Source organism: Carassius auratus, chromosome 13, assembly GCF_003368295.1.
Source record: "Carassius auratus strain Wakin chromosome 13, ASM336829v1, whole genome shotgun sequence".
NCBI classification, from domain to species: domain Eukaryota; kingdom Metazoa; phylum Chordata; class Actinopteri; order Cypriniformes; family Cyprinidae; genus Carassius; species Carassius auratus.
In genome coordinates this window covers 20,166,536-20,187,417 of record NC_039255.1, presented here as the reverse complement: position 1 = coordinate 20,187,417, position 20,882 = coordinate 20,166,536, and the positions used below count along the sequence as shown (strand labels likewise).

General features: G+C 38.9%; 1 protein-coding gene across 4 annotated transcripts in view; it reads left to right on the top strand.

The window, feature by feature from the left end:
* The window catches only part of LOC113113000 (E3 ubiquitin-protein ligase rnf213-alpha-like), an 89,444-nt gene that overhangs the window by 16,108 nt on the left and 52,454 nt on the right, over positions 1-20,882 (top strand). For all 4 annotated transcript variants that reach the window (XM_026279083.1, XM_026279082.1, XM_026279081.1 and 1 more), the window contains 20 exons: positions 142-312; positions 389-591; positions 680-963; positions 3,151-3,410; positions 5,935-6,150; positions 6,275-6,467; positions 6,602-6,657; positions 7,145-7,295; positions 7,403-7,546; positions 7,637-7,735; positions 13,200-13,322; positions 16,435-16,621; positions 16,712-16,885; positions 16,967-17,119; positions 17,204-17,796; positions 17,901-18,060; positions 18,153-18,370; positions 18,456-18,593; positions 19,205-19,369; positions 19,466-20,726. In XM_026279083.1, coding sequence (XP_026134868.1) covers positions 142-312; positions 389-591; positions 680-963; positions 3,151-3,410; positions 5,935-6,150; positions 6,275-6,467; positions 6,602-6,657; positions 7,145-7,295; positions 7,403-7,546; positions 7,637-7,735; positions 13,200-13,322; positions 16,435-16,621; positions 16,712-16,885; positions 16,967-17,119; positions 17,204-17,796; positions 17,901-18,060; positions 18,153-18,370; positions 18,456-18,593; positions 19,205-19,369; positions 19,466-20,726 — 4,949 coding nt within the window. The remainder of the gene's footprint in view (positions 1-141; positions 313-388; positions 592-679; positions 964-3,150; positions 3,411-5,934; positions 6,151-6,274; positions 6,468-6,601; positions 6,658-7,144; positions 7,296-7,402; positions 7,547-7,636; positions 7,736-13,199; positions 13,323-16,434; positions 16,622-16,711; positions 16,886-16,966; positions 17,120-17,203; positions 17,797-17,900; positions 18,061-18,152; positions 18,371-18,455; positions 18,594-19,204; positions 19,370-19,465; positions 20,727-20,882) is intronic.

Here is a 20,882-nt window from a genome sequence, read left to right as displayed (position 1 = left end):
GTCCATGTGACTGCAGTGGTTTAAATGTAATTTTCTGAAGTAACTAGAATATGGCATCGAATATGTTACTGAAAGTCATGCAGTTTTACTGGTATTTGGTACTGTGACAACACTGATCTTATCAATATTTTTGAATTGCAGAAATCCAACACCAACTCAGCATATAAGTCCCAGTGACAGACTTACCATTTACTTTCATGCAGTCCTGTCGAAAGACTTCAAGTTTAACTTAGAAGAGGATCACGTCTTCGTAAGGGCTGGTGGTCGCATTGGTGACTGGGAAAATAATCTGGTTGAACTGTCTGTGTCACAGTAAGTAATGATTTTCTGGACCAGTTATTGATCATCGATCACTATAACCAGCTGCTTAAAAACCGCTTGATTGCAGGGATCTTGAAGTGCATGGATATCTTGTTGAAGGAAAATTTATATGCAAAAAGACCAAGGCAGAAGCTGTGTCCATCCCATACAAGTATGTTGTCTATAAAGCAAAAAAGGATAAGTATGAGTACGAACACATCTACAAGCTGGATTCTAAAGAAACCACAAACAGATGCCTGTTTGTCAAACCAAGTCTCCTAAATGAGGAAGGTAGGTGAAGATCATTAAAAGTCTACAATCAAGTTTCATTTAAAAAGAAATTGCACCAGACCTAATTTGTTATTTTGGTGTATTGCAGGGGAATGGCATCAGTATGATGATATAATCTGCACACAACCATCTAAGATGAAACAGTTCAAAGAAGTCATATGGCCTGACCAAAGGAGAAGTGTCCTCCAGGGGAAAGAAATTGCTGGTAGAGTCATGCTGGAAACTATCTTTGATCTCCTGAGAAACTGGAGCAAAATCAACCTCAGCAACTTCTTCAGTCAACTCCGACAGTTTTATGAAGTCTATGGAAACCCTTTTGTGTTTGAAGAGAAAGAGAAAAAATGGTACTCGCTCGATTACGGTGAAAAAGATGTAAGTTAACCATGTGCATCTCGATATATATTGAACACATTCATACATTACAGTAGTGATGGGAGAAACAAAGCTTTGAATCTATTGAACCAATCGTTTTACAAAGTGGGTTCATGGGTTGACAGATCATCGCACCCTAGAGGCAAATGTTAAAGGATTTCAGGGGTATAGTGAAGGGGAAGATTTTCTGCAAATAATGATGTAAACTATGATATGATTTCAGAAGACTATCGCACATGAGCCAAAACGAATACTTTGTGATGTTTTTAGGTTGATCATGATTTTTTTAGATCAACTCTCAACAATATTCTATAATTCTGCATTATTAGTCCTTGAATAAAGAAAGTCAATTCTTTTTCTGTAATGAATAAATGATGACATAAATTTTAATTTTCGGTGAACTGTTCCTTTAAAGGGGTCATGTCATGACTTTGATGTTCACTTACAATGTTAGTGAAAAACAATTGCACAAAAATGACCAAAATTATTATTTCTGTCCTGTTTGAAACACTCAGTTTTAGTGCTGCAGCTCCTTTAATGCTTGTACAGTAAATGGCACTGTTACGATTGGCTAACGTCATGGCATGGGGAAAATTAACCCATTCCCACCCTTGCCCCAAACCCCCACAAATGCACTTGAGTGTTTTGAAAACATTATCCATATAAAACATTTACATTTAAAGACAAAGCATTATTAAATTACTTACCCTTTTTGATGTAGCTGCTATCAGATAGAGTTGGCACAGCTTTAACACAATTCGCAATAAAATGCTCCAAACAAACATATAACCCTTTGACGCAAACTGGGATGTCATTGAAAATATACCATACACTTGTTCATAATGCTAGGATCATTCGGAAGGTTGTACATAAAACTGTACAAGGTGTTTAAAGTGCTTGAAGTACTTGAATTTGATGAAAACAGCCATTCTTATGCCTTGTGGCACTCCATATTTTACTGATGATAAATGAGATGACTCCCCATTTAAGTAAACAAAATGGTAGCGATCGGACAGGTAGGACCTAAACCATCTTAGAGCCTGCCCTTGAATACCTGTATAGTTTTGTAATCGATCTATGAGTATGTCATGATCTATGGTGTCGAACGCAGCACTAAGATCAAGTAAGACTAGAAATGAGATGCAGCCTTGATCTGACGCAAGGAGCAGGTCATTTGTAATTTTAACAAGTGTATGGTACAGCTTTCGTTTGTCAGGTCAGTCATATATTAATGGGGGGGGGGGTCAGTAAGCGATATCTTATCAATATTCTTTTATGGTTAAGGGGATTTCACATGACAGGCTTGAATAGGATTTTTAAATCCTATTTAAACCACATTTCTAGAATTCAGTATCAGTCTGACCGCTCTAATCGGATTTTGCTTGCATTTTATTTTTATCATTTTGTTTTACTAGTATGTTTTTATTTATTTGTACATTTTTTGAATTATAGATAATAAAGATATTGTTTGATAAGTGAGATCACTGATTGAAGTCCTTGAAAACCAAAAACAGGAGTGGTTGAAAAGTCCTTGAAAGTCCTGCAATTTCATCATTTTAAAGTATCTGTACGAACCCTGATATATGAAAATGTCGGGACATATCAAAGTGAATGTTCCCTTAAAAAATACCTCCTTTCCCTAAAGATTTTCCCTCATCCATTTTTCATGTTCAGTAGTAGCTCAAGTGCATGGAGTACATTGTAAACAGAATGCGGCGTCTCATATCCAGCGTAGAGAGCTATTGATTACAGCGCGCTCTATGATGTGCTGTGTCCACTGTAGAAAGGGTGTAGTTTTCACCATCCATGGACAGCTAGCGTCTAGCGATCTTCCCCTACATCTTAATCTTTGTGAAATCTAGTTTAATAGTTGCAGTAATCTTTAGGTGCCTGAGTACTCGCTCTTCACTGTTGTTTGGGGCTTTCTGAACTGATGAGGTAAAGTAGGCATTAAAAGTGTTGTCGAGGTGGACTGATGGAAATGTCTGTCACAAATTGCAGGAAAGTAATTTGTGAAAGTTTTGTCTGCTTGGTTTCAAGAAATGTTGTTTTTTGCAGTGTGGAGGAATATATGTCAAAAGATCAAAGAAAATGTGATTCCTCATGTCATCGCCCCTTTAAGACTGCAGACTGAAAGAGATGAACTAAACTTGAAATTCAACATGTAGTCTGATTTGATCTTGTCAGGTGAGCAAGCTTCTGAAGCAGTTCATGCTGGAGACGGTGACTCCAGGGCTAGAGAAGGACAGCGAGGGAAAGAGTGCTTTCATCAAGGAGCCGCTGAAGGCTGCTCTCATCATGCTGTATGTGTGGAAACACTATCATCTAGAACTAGACAATGGACATCTGCATCGTCTCTGCACTGCCCTCTGCCTGCCAAAACTACCTAAGGATCAATTCCTGCCTTTCTGGACTGATATAACACAATCATTCTCAGAAATGAAAAAGTGAGTATCTCATCATCATGTCTTATTAATGAAATGAGTCAGTATTTGTTGTAAATGTGCTTACTCAATCTTTCTGATTAATTACTTCAAAGGCCTATCTTACAAAGCCAGATTAAGTGGCTACTCTGCGCTCTCATAAGGGCAGTTCATCCGCATGCTAGCTTATGTTCAGGGGTGTAAAGAGTACCTGAAAACCGTACTTGACTAAAAGTACAGATACCTTTTAGTGAAAATGACTCCATTACACGTTACAAGTCACCAATTCCAATGCAACTTGAGTAAAAGTCTTAAACAGTACTTAAGTATTTCACTCATTCTAAAAGTAGGCTCAAAGACTCACTAGTCCTTGAAAATAGAAAACTGTTCATTTTTAAGATGAGAAATCATGTTTATTTTCTATAAATCAAGATCTAATTTTACACCTACATTTTGCAATTAATCAAGAGACACAACCGCCTCTTAAACATCTACAAACTCTCAAGTCTCAGTTAAGCTCAAGTGCACAAAAGGCCATAACTAAACCAATATTCTTCAAAAATATAGTGGATAAATAAAATTACAATTAAAAAATGAAATAGTCACTTAGCTTCTTGCTCTGGATATGCAGTCAAGACCTCATCTCATAAATCAAACGTCTGTGATTCAGAAACTACCTGCTAATGCACTCACATTCATGTCAAGTAGCCTTGCTGACAAGATTAGGTGAGTAAAGGCAAAACTCACGAGATCTAGTTCCTTCAAACCCTTAGATGGTGATATCACTTCTTTATAGCAGACATCAACTGCTGCAGAAGAAGTTAGGTACTGTGTACTTGCATTACTCATCACAAATGTATTGGATCAAAAAGTACATTTACTTTAAAATGTAGTCAAGTAGAGAGTAAAAGTTGCTAATAACAAAAAAGAGCAACTAGTGGTTAAGTGTCTTGCTCAGGGACACATTGGTGTCTCACAGTGGATTCGAACCCACCCCCGTATATATATATACAGACACACACACACACACTGCAAAAACAACAATACATGACACAATAACACAATTATATTGTGAAACATTTTTACAATTTAAAATAACGGTTTTCTATTTGATGTATTTTAAAATGTAATTTATTCCTTTGATCGATATTCCTTTTGACCTTTCTCTTAAAATTCATTTTTCCATCAGTTGTTTAATCCTCAGCAGAGAAGTGAATTGCCTGATCTCAGGTCCATGTTTCATGTGGTTGACTGTTTCCTGCAGATGTTGCACGTTTAGTTCTACACACTCCAGAGTTCATCTCTAAAACAAACATTTAACAGAGACTGCTTATCCTGAGCATTGTCCAATTTAACGCTCTGTTTCCAAACAGTTAAAATCACAAATAAAAGCATTCTGAGTGCGCTCCACGAGATGTGCTTGATTATACCATCTGGATGCTCAGAATTGATGGAGTAAATGAAAGTTTTAAACAGCTTATTGTACACACAAGTTAAAGGGTTAGTTCACCCAGATAGAAAATTATGTCATTAATAACTCACCCTCATGTTGTTTCAAACCTGTAAGATCTCCGTTTATCTTCAGAACACAGTTTAAGATATTTTAGATTTAGTCCGAGAGCTCTCAGTCCCTCCATTGAAGCTGTGTGTACGGTCTACTGTCCATGTCCAGAAAGGTAAGAAAAACATCATCAAAGTAGTCCATGTGACATCAGAGGGTCAGCTAGAATATTTTGAAGCATCGAAAATACATTTTGGTCCAAAAATAGCAAAAACTATGACTTTATTCAGCATTGCCTTCTCTTCCGTGTCTGTTGTGAGAGAGAGTTCAAAACAAAGCAGTTTGTGATATCCGGTTTGCAAAATGGCACCTCATGGATTATTTCAGTGTCAGTGTTGGATATGGAAGAGTGAGGGCTGCTGAGTTATAGGGACTGAATGTTCAAGTTTCTGAAGTCTAAGTGTTTAAGTTTAGTACGGTCAACATGGATGGCTGGGGAGAGAAGCAGTGTTTTGTTTCTGACTTGTGATGAATCCTGGAATCATAACATGGTCATCTCTGTGGTGGAAGATCCTTCGAGTGGTCTGTTGTGCAGACTGTTAGTAGTGAATGAGGAGCCAGAGGTTAGCGAGAGGCACGTATTACACTTGAGTTTCTGAGTCTAGTGTTAGCAGGGTTCAGTGTCATCTAGACAGTGTGGTTCAGCCCTCATCTGACCTCTGTACCGGTGTGACACAGTCATCCTCTGCAGTTCTGCTGTTGGGATGTTTGTTGTTGGATTGCATTTTGTCACAGGAGTGAAGCTCCTGACCGCGTAGCTGACACACCACAGTAAGGTGGTGATCCAAAGAGGTTTTTTTCTTTCAATTATAGACAAGTAGGGCAGGAAACCACACAACAGCTGTGCCTAAACTGGGTTGCAAAAAACAAGAGTAGACTGTTAATCAGTTAGGGATATCAGTCCACTTATAAGGGAGTGAGATGTATATACGAGCTTCACATTTGTGCCTGATCTAAAATGTGTTGTAACACTTGTTCCCTCTTCAGCTTGACTGAGATGGTGGAGACACTGATCGCCAGAGTGAGATCTGCTAATATGTATCGCTGGATCATTGTTCTTCCACTGCTGCACTTTCTCAAAGGCACATCAAAACCATTTGAGCCCGTGTTTAACAGAGTCAACTCACAATATGGGCCGAGCTGGGCTGGACTGCAGGGACTCAAATCACCTAATGCACTTCCCATTGGAGCCCAGGATCGAAGGTATTCAATCTGTCTGTTCAAATCTAGTTTTCCAAATGTTTGAATTGAATGTTTGACTAACTTAGGATAAGTGTAAGTTTAAGTATTTTTTTCCCCTATTTTTGACTGAATCCCTCTGCTTTAGGTCGGTGTTGAATATAATGAAGACACATGGACATCTGGTGGAGGTAGACCGACTGCTGGCCCGGTCGTGGATGTTTCTGATGACTGTAGATGAGTTGGTGGAGTGTAGCTCCATCATTCATGTGGAGCTCCTGGACTTCCTGCAGCTTTTCATCATGAAATGTCCTGAAGATTTATCTTACAGCTCTTCCACAGTGAGTATCAGCCATCACCAGAAATAACCATCTATACCTACAAACCAGAACAGATACCTTTGGCAAACAAACTAAAAGCAGCAGTTTGGGATGTGTATATTGAATTATTATTATTATTATTATTTGTATCATAGGGTGTTTCAGAGAGTCTGGCACACATTCAGAGTCACTTGCTTGAACAAAAATACAGGTAAAGTTCTTCCACAAATGTTTACGGTAAAATCTACATTTCCTTCTGAAATTGTGTCTATACCTGAATAAAAGCAGGAATTATATAAATAATATTTTTGTAATGATTTGGTATTGAAATGTTTCCACAAATGGCAATAATTGAGACTCAAGCCAATTGGAAATTTAGAGAAAAAGATTGGTTTTGTTTTTGAGCCAATCACTTGAGCTGTCATGTGAATGATCAGTTTATATCAGAACTGGGAGAACATAGACCTCCAAAAATAAATGATCAATGATGTAACATCTGCTAAAATATAATGATTTGTATTATTTTATTTGTATGCTTTTGAGTGATGTCCAGAACTTGTTTCATCTCTGAGGTGAAAATGGTTATTTTGCCTTTTTTTTTTCCAGTATTGAGTAAAATAGCAAATCATGGTTGATGTTACTTCCTTTCAGGGTCAGAAGTTAAAATATATACTAACTTTCCTTCATTACTGTTGTAGCTGTCTGAATGAGGAGTATGGCATTCAGTGCATGCAAGCAGCTTGCAAACTTCTAGAGAAGATCTGCAAAGGAGTCCATTACTACAGATCTTTCACTGATGTTCCTGTTGCTTGCATGAACCTTGTGGCCTCTGTGTCACAGTTTGCCCAGGTATTCCATCCTGAAATCATATTATCTTTGTTTTAAATGACTGATTACAGACATAAAATAAGACATAAAATGTACTCCGTATTCCTGAATATTTGTTCAAACCTAAGGAAACAGACATATTTCCTGAGAAGACTCTTGTGTTACTCAATGATGCCAAGCAAACTGTCAGAACATGGATCAGACAAACTTTCAAAGGCAGGCTTTTGAACAGTGGCTATCTATCGGCTGTTAGCTTCAGTGAAGAGATTGAGGTAAGCAGAACAAGTATGGTCATACAAAATGGTTGATTCCTTCTGAATCTATATAGTTTATTATAATGATGTTTTTGTTCTGCTTTACAGATGTGGAATAACATAATTGCCATAGATTTCATGAGTAAGGACTTCACTAAAGACTGGAGAGAGACCTTTACACGAGACTTTGAGGGGAAATGCCAACAGGTAATACACAGTCCCAGAACACACGTCTAGTCGGGTTGAGATCAAGAACTTTTTTTAATGATTTGTTTTCTTTTTCTTTCAAACGAGCAAGAATATAAAACGTACATATGCTCAATTAGATAAATAAAAACCACAAAGACAAAACAAAATTAAATGAGTTAATAAAAAAATGATAATTAATTAATAATAACAATGACAATAAAAAAGAGAAAAATGGCTATATCCATCATATCCCACTGTCATTGTTACTATGACCATTAATGCAATAATTTTCCAGCCTCACAACTCATTGCACATTACAAAAATACAGAACTGAATGCGTTTCTTTGTTGCTTTATGAAAATTCATTCAAGTGGCCTCAGTTGATGATGCACATTCCCCAGCAGAAACCGCAGAACTTAAAACCTGCTAACATACTTAAAGGAACACACCACCGTTTTTTGAAATAAGGGTTATTCACCATCTCCCCTAAATTTAGATAGGTGGGCAAACACATTTTTGTCTCATTTTTGTCTCAATGCATGCATTAACTTAGTCTAGCAGAGCCGCCGCTAGCTTAGCTTAGCATAGTGAATGGAATCCTATGTTGCCGGAGAGCATGTCGAGAACAAAAAGTTAACCAAAAAACCCCCCCAAAAAAAAATTACTACCAAGGGTGTCACTGGTCATTCCCTCATATAAGTCACACAATCACTATTCAATTCATACATTAATCTAAGTTCTTGTTAAAGAGACTCAAGAAGGAATAATAAGGTTGAAATCTATAAAGTTTACTAAATGACAAAACAGAGAGAACCATTTTTTTTAAAGAGGAACAGAGAGGGAGGCTTATATCCAGGGGCTCCAATGCAATGCACTAGTACGTAATGATTAGGGATTTGGGAATATTTTCATAGTCAATTAATCTGTTGAATATTTTCTCAGTTAATCGGTTAGTTATTAGGTCTATAATATTTCAGAAAAATATGGATCAGTGTTTCCCCAAAAGCCCAGGAATGGTCCTCAAATGTCTCGTTTTGTCCACAACTCAAAGATATTCAGTTGACTGTCACAGAGGAGAGAAGACACTAGAACATATTCACATTTAACAAGCTGGAATCAAATATTTTTTACTTTTGTCTTTCATATATTTTTATCAATGACACAGACTGCAATGACACAGACAGCTTCATTGCAGAAGGACATCCTTTTGGTCACGTGGTTCACATGAGATGATTGACAGCTTCACAAACTAATGATGTCGCACTGATGTCATAGCTGACGCGAATCAATAAGAGGAGCGTAATCGCTAGCTCTGTTAGCCGTTTTAGTTCTTCAGATTGAATAAATCAGTGTAAAATTAATAGAAATGTTATTCTCTATGAAGAAATATTTAACAAACATGTCATAAAATTATTATCTCTTCAAATGTGCGCAACATTGGACTATACCCTGGCGGATCATGGATAGCCTATTGTATACGAACACAAATAAACCGAAGATGAGATGAATGGCTGCTGTATAAGTGATGATTTCTATTCAAAATAACGAACGTTATTATTATTGTTATTATTATTATTAGTATTAATTGCCTGATGTCCATTTTTGAATCTTGATGCAGTCTGTTGCGTGTCGTTCATTTTGAACGAATCTTTAATATGACTCAGGACTACCGAGTTGTCTCAGAGAGTGATTCGTTCATTTTGTGTTGACCGCACATGTGCATTACACAACATATGGGTTCTGAACATAGACAGTAAAAGAAATGTACACAGCAACCCCATTGGAACTCAACTGAGACAAGTGAAGCCCATTTTTAGCGTTTTTTAGCACTTCCGTTTCTGACGCGCAGACTCAAACGAAGCTTGACAACGTCAGCAACCTGTCTGACAGATGTAAATCTTCTAGTAGCTGTGCGTGCAAACTGCCATCGTTAATCTTGCAGAGACGGCGAGCTTGAGCGGGGAGTTCTTTGTCGTGAGTGAGCAGGAGTAAGTCTTCTGATTAATTATTTTGTATAGTATTTTAAAATGTAACGCCAGTACGCCATATTAAGTTAATTGCCTGCGAGCTTCTCCTCCTGACTGTACGGTAATGCGACAGAGAGACGAGTGGTTATGACGCAATCGTTAGCCTATTTTTTACAAAAACTGTTTATACGGAGCCATAATGTAACATAGAAGGTCATGGAGCCCTTTATACATTGTCGTGTATCTTTAGAAATAAATAATGGACAAACAGAGTCTTTAAACGTCTCAGATGTAAAGTTATTCGCTGTCAAAGTGACGCCAAAATGAATGGGAGTCAATGGGATGCTAACGCAAGTGAAGTTCTGCTACAAGATGGCGGCACCCAGTCGACTTCCTTGTCGCCTGGTTCTGAATCGACAGGTGAGGTCTGAGTCTTTTATTCTTCCTGTCAGACCCATAGAGACGGCAAGAGAAAAGATTAGTTCATTTTGCTGAAAGAGACTCAAAGATCCGAGTCAGTAAAATGATCCGAACTTCCCACTACTGGCAACACCGCAAGCATTGGTCAACACTGAGTAGCAGCGCAATATGAAAGACTTCATCTTTAACAACAAACAACCTATGAAACTAATAATGAACAATATGAAACTAAAACGACATAAGCTTAATTTAAAATGTCATAGGAACTGTAGGCTATTTAGAGGTGGATAAACTCAATTTAGAGGTGGATAAACACACTTTGGAGGTGGGTAAACGCTATTTCTGAATTTTGGGAGGTGTGTAAACGGCGTTTACGTGCATTTAGCCTCCACTACATCCCTGATTGGGGGGAAGCACAGGCGAAGCACTGCTACTTTGGGCACATGCGTGATATCTCTGCGCCCATGATGTCACGGTACCAAAATTTCAGTATTCGGTACCGATACCATTGAAAATACACTGTTCTCGGTACCAAAGCAAAACACAAAAATATGCTAATAACACACTTAGGTTGCACTTTATTTTACAGTACGTGTACTAACATGTACTTATAGTGTACTTACAGTGTATTTATCTAAGAACGTTCTGGTAACACAAGGTAACTACATGGGGTAGGGTTAGGTTTAGGGGTAGGTTCAGGGTTAGTACCTAGTTATTACATAGTTATTGTAATTACTATAATAAGTGCATAGTATGTACACGAGGAACAGGACTGTAAAATAAAGTGCTACCCACATTTTTATCACTAAAAATAAAACTACAATTGTGTTTAAAGTTTTTCTACAAGTAATATAATTGAAAAACAGTAAACAAGTTTCACCCAAATTTAATTTGTCTTTTAATTGCTGAAATTTAAACACATTTAATTTTTTGGTAAATAGAGGGGATTTGCTATTAAAATTAAAACTTGGGAGAAATATTGTGTTATTTATCTAATTAAAAAATAAAGTTTTATTAATTTTTCAACAGTAGTAACATTGTTACATACATTTTACTAAATAATAGTGATATTTCTAGCATAATACCTTTATGTAAAAATTTACTTTTATTTTTGCAACCCTCTACGCACACCTTGGCAATATAATCACCAGTGGCTATTAACATTTTTTGTTTACTCGCCAGACTGATATACTATTTTACACACACACACACACACACACACACACACACATGATTCCAATCAGCTTATCTTTGTAAAATGGCACAGCTTCTTAACTCTTAGCTTCTTAATCAGTCAGTCAAGCATTAAATTATGGTATTAAGCACTATATAATGATAGAACTTTACTGATTATAACTAAAACTTGATAACCATGTATGAATGCTTATTTGTCATTTTAACTGAACTTAAGACTGTTAAGATATTTTTCTCATTGAGGGTTTCTGTAAAAAAATAGTAATAGATCATATAAATTATTATAAAAAAATAATACTAATACTAATTCTACTACTATACTATCAATATACATTGCACTGTGGATTGATGAGCTGCTGGGTTCATGAATATCACGTTGTCTGCGTTCGGTCAAACTGATTTGCTGAAATCAAAACAGGGATGGTATGAGCGCCAGCCAGAGAAACCAGAGAAACCGGCATATTGCATTTTCCAAATAGCTGAATAATTCTAAATGAACTGCATTATTTTGACAGGAGAAGACAACAAATAATCTAGTTTACATATAGCGTGTCAATTCAGCGTGGTAAGACTCTCTCTCTCTCTCTCTCTCTCTCTCTCTCTCTCTCTCTCTCTCTCTCTTTGCATGTGTGAGAAACAGTGCTATCAGTAAAGCGACGGTGAGTCGTGCGCCTTCACACAGAGTTTACAGATCATCAAATACAGGTGCGCTGTGCGTCCATTGAGATGAACTGAAAAGTTCAGATCGCTTGATGGAGAGAGAACTCTGAAGCGCTCAGTCAGTGTTCAGCGAGTGAACATGTGTTAATCATAGCCTATAATAGCCTTGAACACACACACTGGCGAGTAAAATCTAAGAATTTATTAGCCAGTGGCTAACAATAGACATCATTTAGTCGCCCAGAGTAAAATATAGTCGCATATGTGAGTGATTTACTGGCAATGTAGAGGGTTGTTTTGACGGGGTGCCGTGAATACCTTTACATTGACACTGGTTTTACTCAAATGAAAGGGTAAAATGCTTGTGAAGTTACTCAGAACAGTTCTGGTGATGTTGTTTATGTATTTATGTCCTCATTACTGCAAGCGACCCACGCTTCAGTCTATGTAGTAAACAAACCATTCATATATTCACACAGAGACATGCACACAGAACATGCAGGATGCAGATTTCAACCAACTTTTGCATAACATTTACAGATACTGGTCCATATGGAGATTTGATTTTATTAATTTAACATGAAAAAATTCGGTGACCGTCCATATTAAAATGAAAGTTTAATTTTCATGACTGGGTTTTGAGATTCCGTCCGTCTTTTCTGCTTTGTGGAAATCATAGCGCTGTATGCGTCAAGAACCGGATTGACCGGGTCCTCCGTACCACCGCTACTTAAAGAAACCTGGTACCGCCACATTTTTATTTTTTTAGTACCGACTTGGTACCGAAGTCCCGGGTCATTTGACTACACTAAGTGCTTCAAAGTAGCATATCTGCCTAGGAAATCGCCTAGTCTTAATCTGCATTGCTATTTGTACTTGTTGTGAAGAGCTGGCCACAAGAAGTAATTAGGTAAAGGTTTTTTTTTTTTTTTGGTTAACTTTTATTCTCGACATGCTCTCCGGCAACATAGGATTCCGTTCACTATGCTAAGCTAAGCTAGCGGTGGCTCTGCTAGACTAAGTTAATGCATGTACTGAGACTAAAATGCTTTTGCACACCTATCTAAATCTAGGGGAGACTATTTAAAAAAACGGTGGCATGTTCCTTTGAGACAGAACATCGTAAACAACAGAGATTCTGGTGGAACTGCAACAATTGTGACAACCTTCACTGACGTATTTTAATGTGTCTATTTCTGTATTTGTAAACATGCAAAACTATTTGTTTTTACTCTTATTAGGAAGATCATCTTGATCAAATTGAGGTTTATTGCTCAAAGATCGAGGAACTAAATGGCTCCCATCCTTTTTTGGTGGCTAGTGTAGAGAAGTGTGCTCTCCAGGCTGTTACCACGATATGCCAGGTACAGGTCTTGCACCTCATTCTCACTGACATCATGGGTCATCCAGCTTCATGTAAACATACATTGGAAAATTTAATACAATGAAATTAGGACATTAGAAAGCTATGTCCAGTCTGAAGATTATTTGGACCCACAACATTTATTTAGTGAATACATTCTGGCTTGAAGTGTTTAAAGAAATGGTTCGCTAAATAAATGAAAATAATCATATTATACTCGTCCTCATGTCATTATAGAAACATATGATTTTTTTTCTGTGGAATACAACTCAATAAATTTAAAATAATGTACTGGTTAGGCCAAGGTAGTTGATTTTCAAAGAATAATGGTTTGAATGTTGGCTTTAGAAGTGTCAGAAGACTTGTAAATATAAAGTACAGATCATATTAAGCACTTTTATAAAATTTACAATTAAGCAATTTGCAATTTCAACTCGTATTGCGTCTTGAGAGATGCAATGGGAAAACTGCTTTTTCTGGAGAATATTGAAGCCTTTATTTTAAAACGCAGTCCAGCTGCACAGCCAGCATAGTGCAGAGCTATAAACGTTCTGATTGGCTGGGCTGCAGGAACTGCACAGACGAATTGCGAGGCAGCGTAGCTGTGCGAACCAATCAGTGTGCATCCCGCTGCAAGCGAGGTGAGCCTGCTATAATGGGCGGAGCTTCTAACTATATAAGCGACCCATTTCACCATAGACATCTGATTTATTCTCCTCCAGCGATGACTCACCTCTTCACTGATCTTCTCCAGCTTGAACTCCTTCTCACCGTTGAACAAGCCCAGCAGCAGAACGAAGCGAATCTGCATCAGTAGTTCAGCGGACGGCGGCCTACTGCTCAGCACTTCTGACTCGACGCCGTTATCTGATGATTCGCTGCTTCCATTAAAAAGCTCATATCACATAAAGGGCAAACTGACTGCAGACTGTGGCAGGGGCAGAGCACTTCTGCATCCCACAGACGAGCACAGAGTGTATTTCTGCTTGGGCAAAATCCATGCAGAAACTGCACACGGCGGCTGTTCTCACTGCGGCAGCATGCTGCTCTCCTCTCTGCGCTCATGGCTAGCTTTCTTTTCAGAGAATGACCCCGCCCCTCGCGCCTTGCTGTTTCTCACCTCTCAGGGACCTTGGAGAAAGACCCTGTGTGCCTCACTCCCTCCACAAAGATATTTTTCGCCAGTGCTCTTCACCAAAACAGACCAGTGCCCCTCTTTTGAAGCAGCCAGCCTAATTTCATTTGCTGGTTCCCGATGTGTCAGAATGGGTACTGAATACAATGATACGAGGTTACTCGCTCCAATTCGCTCGCAGTCCTCGCTTTCATGCCATAGTCAACACATTGGTAAGAAGAAACGTGGCTCACGTCCTCCACACCGAAGTGTTAGAGAGAGTTCCCCCTTCACAGATTGAGTCAGGCTTCTGCAGCCGTTACTTCCTCATATCGAAAAATGATGGCTGCATCAGGCCTATTCTGGATCTCAGACCTGATCAAAGCCCTCATGAGATGGCCTTTCAGAATGCTAACATCCAAACAAATCCTGTTGCAGATTCGCCCAAGGGATTGGTTTTTGTCAGTGGATATGAAAGATGCATACTTTCACATCCAGATAGCCCCCCACCACAGACCGTTCTTGAGATTCACTTTCGAGGGTGTGGATTATCAGTACACAGTCCTGCCATTTACTGTCATTGGCACCTCATCCATTTACGAAATGCATGGATGCAGCTCTCTCTCCCCTGAGGCAGTGGGGAATGTGTATTCTGAACTACCTCGTTGACTGGCTCATTCTGGCCCAGTCGGAGGCCAAGTTACAAAATCACAAATCCTGGCTCCTCAGCCATCTAGAATACCTGGGGCTCAGGATCAACTTATCCCCAGCCAGCAAATAACCTTCCTGGGAACAGTTTTCAACTCTGTTCATATGAGAGCTTGGCTCATGCCAGAGCACACTCTCTCCATTCAACGGCTGGCTGCATCATTCAAAGCGGTATCCTACCTCCCCCCCAGAATGTTTCCAAGGACATTGGGCCTTATGGCCTCTGCATAGTCAGTACTCCAATTAGGCCTAATGTGCGCCCCCTGCAGCGTTGACTGATGCCCCGAGTTCCGGCTCATGCTTTGCGATACAGCCGCCTTCACATCATGGTAAACCAAGGCTGGTTTACAGCTATCTCGAGACAATGTTCCCTCAGGGGAATGGTCTCTCCACCCCCAAACAGTTCAACCAATCTTGAGTGTCTTCGGGAGGGCAGAGGTAAACTCTTCGCCTCAGAAGACAACTCTCACTGCCCAACATTCTTCTAGAAGAACAGTAATGTGCTGGCCCACAAATGGCCCAGCCTTCCCCCTTATGCATCCCCTCCGGTCTCGATGCTCCCTCAGGCCATTGAACGGATCAAGGAGAACAAGCATGCTGTCTTCCTAATAGCTCCTCTCTGGCGGACCCAGACATGGTTCCCCGTGTTGATACAGCTGATAGAGACAGCTCCCTGGCAGATACCGCTGAGAGAAGACCTCCTCACTCAGGCGAACAGGACAATCTGGCACCCAAAAACTATTCTCGTCGCTTGATAAACTTATGGTTGAGCCACTGTAGTCACTTGGACTATTTTAAACATTGTCTTGCTAACTTTCTGGACCAGCAAGTTTTGGTCACCTAGAAGCCTATGAAGGAGTGAGACAGCTCCGCCCATTATGGCGGGCACAGCTCGCTCGTGGCGGGACGAACACTGATTGGTTCGCACAGCTACGCCACCTCGCCATAGGTTCATGCAGTTCTCGCAGGCCAGCCAATCAGCACGCTTATAGCTCTGCACTATGCTGCACTGCATTTTAAAATAAATGCTTCAATATTTTTGAGAAAATTAGTTTTTTGTTAATAGCACAGAGACAACAAATATTTCACATTATAAGTTCTATGCATTTTTTATAATAATAATACTATACTAATAATGGTTATATTTTATAATGTACATCTTATACAAAACAATATACATATACATATAATATAATAATATTAAAACAGATTTAGTATTGTCTTTTGTATGGGGACTGCATATGGGAAGCATACAAACATAAACTTTCTGAACAAACTTCTTTTTTAACAGACTAAATCTGAGGGGAAACTTTTTGAGAGATTCAGTAAATTACGGATAAACTGGAAATTTGGAAATCTTGTGTCTACCATCATCCTAAAGTCCTGGCCAAGAGATGACAAAGGAACCTATCAGGAAGAAGTTGTTCTCAAGCATCTTCTGGGCTGGACAGCAGCCAAAAATATCTTTCAGCTTCATGGTATTTATCTGGTATCCCTCCACATGTCTTTTTATTTTTAAAGACAGAAACAGTATGATGACAAAGATATAATTTATGTTCTGGCTGCAGGTGCTGATGAAAAACTGATCGATAAGCTTTCTGAAGAAGCTAAAGAGAAATTAGCGATGGCAACATCATTATTCACAAACATCTTAAACCAACTTGTAACAGGGAAAATAAAGATAAAGCTACTAAAACTCATCCTGCAGAAGAAGACTGCGTTCTTTGAGCTGCTTAATTTAGGTAAAATACCTCACACTTTTTAAGATTTTACCCTTTTAGCATACCATAATGTGAAGAGTCATGTCCCTACTGTTTTTCCAGAGTGTTTTTGTGAAAATGAACATTACAAGGACACCAACGCCATGAAGAGGCTTCTTCAGTCGAGACAAGAGGAGCTGAAGGCTATCAGTCACGAGAGTGCACTGGTGGAGTCTCTCATTACAATGTGCCGCAGTCTAGAGGAGCATGTGCTGGGTAAAAGCTGTCGATTGAACACCTGATTATAACATATTGTTTTTATACAGAGATTCATATTATAATATTTGTTGTGATTTACAGTTGATTTTGACGGGTTGGAAGAAAAACACCATATTGACATAGATGAGATGGACCTGGACATGTTCATGGACGTTCATTCATTAAATCAAATTTCCTCTCCAGTGTCAGGAGTAGTCACCTACTTTGAGCTTGATGATGATGTTCGATCTATGGCAGAGGTCCTAAATAGCTATAAAGACAGCTTAATTTTCAGATCATGTTGGGTGAACGAGGCAAAAGAGTTTGCAGAGAGTGCCAATGAGGAGGAAACGGACATCACACTCGAAGATCTTAACAGAGAAATTTTCGAACAATGTCATGTTACCTACAGAAACATATACACAAGGCTGAAAGATGGTAGCATAAATTTTGAAGATGTTGATGTAATATTCAAAGCCTACAAGGGAAAATATGAAGATCTGGCAGCGGAAGTTGCAATCATGTGCAAACTGGATCTCAGTGATAACCAGCGCTGGGTCCAGACAAGAATCCAGCAGATCGAGCAGTACCATGAGCTTCATCTGGCAGTAGAGTCAGCTCAGGTGGTCATGATGGTTAAACAGACGCTCTGCCTGACAGGAGACTTTCAAGTCTTGGAGAAGTTGCTTGTTACTGTAAGTCACATAATTTTTTGCCAGTATGCTTCCTTTTAAATAAATGCATTTTGATTAAAATAAGTAAGGGGTATGGTAAATCCATGAGGCTTTCTTCCCTTTAGACACAGTTGGATTTTAAACAAGAGCGTCTTGACAGCATTGACAATGAGTTGATGCAGGCAAAAACTGTGCTTGTGGACATCACCGATTCCCGTAGACTGTGCCTTAAGGAGCTTGGCCTCAGAAAGAACTTTGTTATGTGGGTTAAAGAGGCTCTTGAAGGTAAATTAAAAGTTTTGCACAGGTAATGGAATGTGTTTTCATTATTTTAATGCTCTTTTGAAAGCAAATGTTATTCATCTTTATCACTTCAGACATCAATGAGTTGAAAGTCTTTGTGGATTTGGCTTCCATCTCTGCCGGAGAGAATGATTTGGATGTAGATCGTGTGGCCTGTTTTCATGATGCCGTTCTTGGCTACTCCTCAATGCTCTATGATTTAAAGCCAGATGCTGACTTCAGGCTTTTTAAAGATATGCTGAAAAAACTATGGAAGGCACTTGATAATGACACCAACCTCCCCAAAAAACTGGTAAGAGTATCTGCTAGCATTGATAACCAAATGAAGAAAACCAGATTCTTCCTATTTTTGTTCACCAACGTTGTTTCTGTTTCAGTGTGACTCTGCAAGACACATAGAATGGTTGAAGACAGTCAAGGACAGCCATGGGTCAGTGGAGCTGTCCTCTCTATCTCTGGCATCAGCTATCAACACAAACGGCATCTATGTCATCAGTGCACAAAATCAAAAGAAGGTTTGTCATTACTGTTTGAATTCAAATACATGTAGCACAGAAATGTTGAATTACACATGAATATTTGCTAATAAGGTGCTTGATTGTTTTACTTAAAATCAATTTAATGTGGTGTGTTTTGGAACATGCTACTAAATGGTTTCTAGTTGGTCCAAGATGGTTGACCAGCTAGATGATCATCTTGGCCAGGGGCCTTGCAGGGAAAATCAGGTTTCTAGTTAGTCCAAGCAAGTTTAAGCAATTGACAAGCAGGACTATCAGCTCATAGAGACCTGGTCATCTTGATCAAGTTCCTTGCTTGAAAAAAATTGGGTGGGATAAAACGTGGTCATGCTGATTTTGTACAAAAATGGCAGCTAATTTGTTGCTAGACCAAGATGGTCTACCAGCTCATCCAGGTCCCCATCCAGGCTGATAATCCAGTAATTTACTAACTAACTAGTTTGGGCCAGCTACAAAACCAGTTATTAGGGTCCAAAACACCGCTTAAGCTACATTTTAGAAGAGTTTCCTTCCTTATTTTTATCATCTGTCTTTATCATCATCAAATAGCCTAATTGATGCAGATAATATTTCGGTAAAATCTACCCATAAATATTGCTTTTTTCCAGTTATGCTTGGAAAATATTCTGAAGCTTCAAATTATGGAAGAGCATGATGAGGGCTGTGAGACACGCATTTATTCTCTTGATGACCTCAGGGATCTTCAGAATAAATTGATGCTAATGTCTGGAAAAGGAGATCAAGGCCAGTGTGAAGTCGATCAGTTTTCAGAGGTGACCTTTCAACTTTTAGCTGTTTTTTTTTTTTTTTTTTGTATTTCACCATAGCTATTGTAACTATTCCTGAATTAACTTCTTCCCTGTTTCTAGGTCTTTGCCAGTGTACAGAGGTTGGCCTCAGCATTTATTGATTTGTTTGTTGCTGGAAATCCATTGTTTAGACATTGGGAGGCAAAAATCAACAGTAATAGTAAAGATGCATGCATCATAATGGACTTCAACTTAGGGAGTGTTGTCAGTGCCATCATGGTGGAAGGTGATGTCACAGAACAGTTGCCTGAAGTCTGTAAGAAAATAGAGAGATGCCTAAGCTTCTGGAAAGTGTTTATGGACAAGCAGAGATCTCAGCATTACTACTTAAACTATTACACTGCAGAACAAGTAGTCTACATGTGCCGTCAGCTCAGCCAGAACAATGTGACTGCAATGGAAGATCAAGTTCTTATGATGCTCTCCTTTATCAAACCTAACTGCTCCACTTCAGATTTAAGAAAGGCTTGGCACAGGCTTCAGTATGAAGTAATTAACAAGGGCCCTGAGCAAAATGATGACTTAGACTTCCAAACTTTTGTTGAAGTCCCCAGTGTGATTGAAAATGATAGTACTGAGGAGCCATGCCCATTGTTTGATGACTTCGAAAGCCATTTGGAGAATGCTAACGGGTCAGAAAAGCTAGATGTGATTTGGAATGCTTACATGCGAGACATGAAGAATTTTCTGCCAGACTCCCTTGATGTCAGTAGTCTTGGATATCTTCTTCAAATATTGGCCAACAGCCCCAGTGAAAATCAGGGTGATTGGTATTCAAGGAAAATTCAGAGAGATCTTCCAAATGGAATGGTTACTGGAAGACCAAATCTAATCATCTGCCCTTCTGAAGAAATTCTGATATCATGCATTTCAATTTACATGAGCAGCAAGAATGAGCCTCTACCAACCTATGATGAAGTACTCCTCTGTAGTGCTTCCACTCCATTTGAAGAAGTGGAACTTTTCCTCAGGCGCTGTCTTTCTGCTGGCTACTCGGGAAAGAAGATATACACAATGCTCTATGTGGACCAGCTTACCTACGAAGTGAGCTACAAAGTGGAGCAATTTTTTCAGCATCAAAATGCACAGAGCAGAAATGATTACAGGCTGGTGTTGGTCTGCAGCTCTAATAGAGAACATACATACCTTCCTTCAGCTTTCAGTCAATTTAGATTGCACTTGATTCCCCAAGAACCAATGATCAGTATTCAGCGATACCTTGGTAAGCACTTTACAGTCCCAGCTGACATATCCAGTGCCGCTGCTGTGTTCAAAGACAAAAAATGTGTGGGAATTGTATCCTCAGAAAGATCAGGAGTTGGTGAGTACACATTCAAGTAATGGATTTAAATTAGTTCGTTTTCAGAATTCATGTTAGTTGGCTATATAAAGTACACCTACCGGAATAAAAGAGATGTGTATATGAGTATAAATATTTTTGCAAAATGTGTAAGATGCAGAATTATATCTGTGTGGT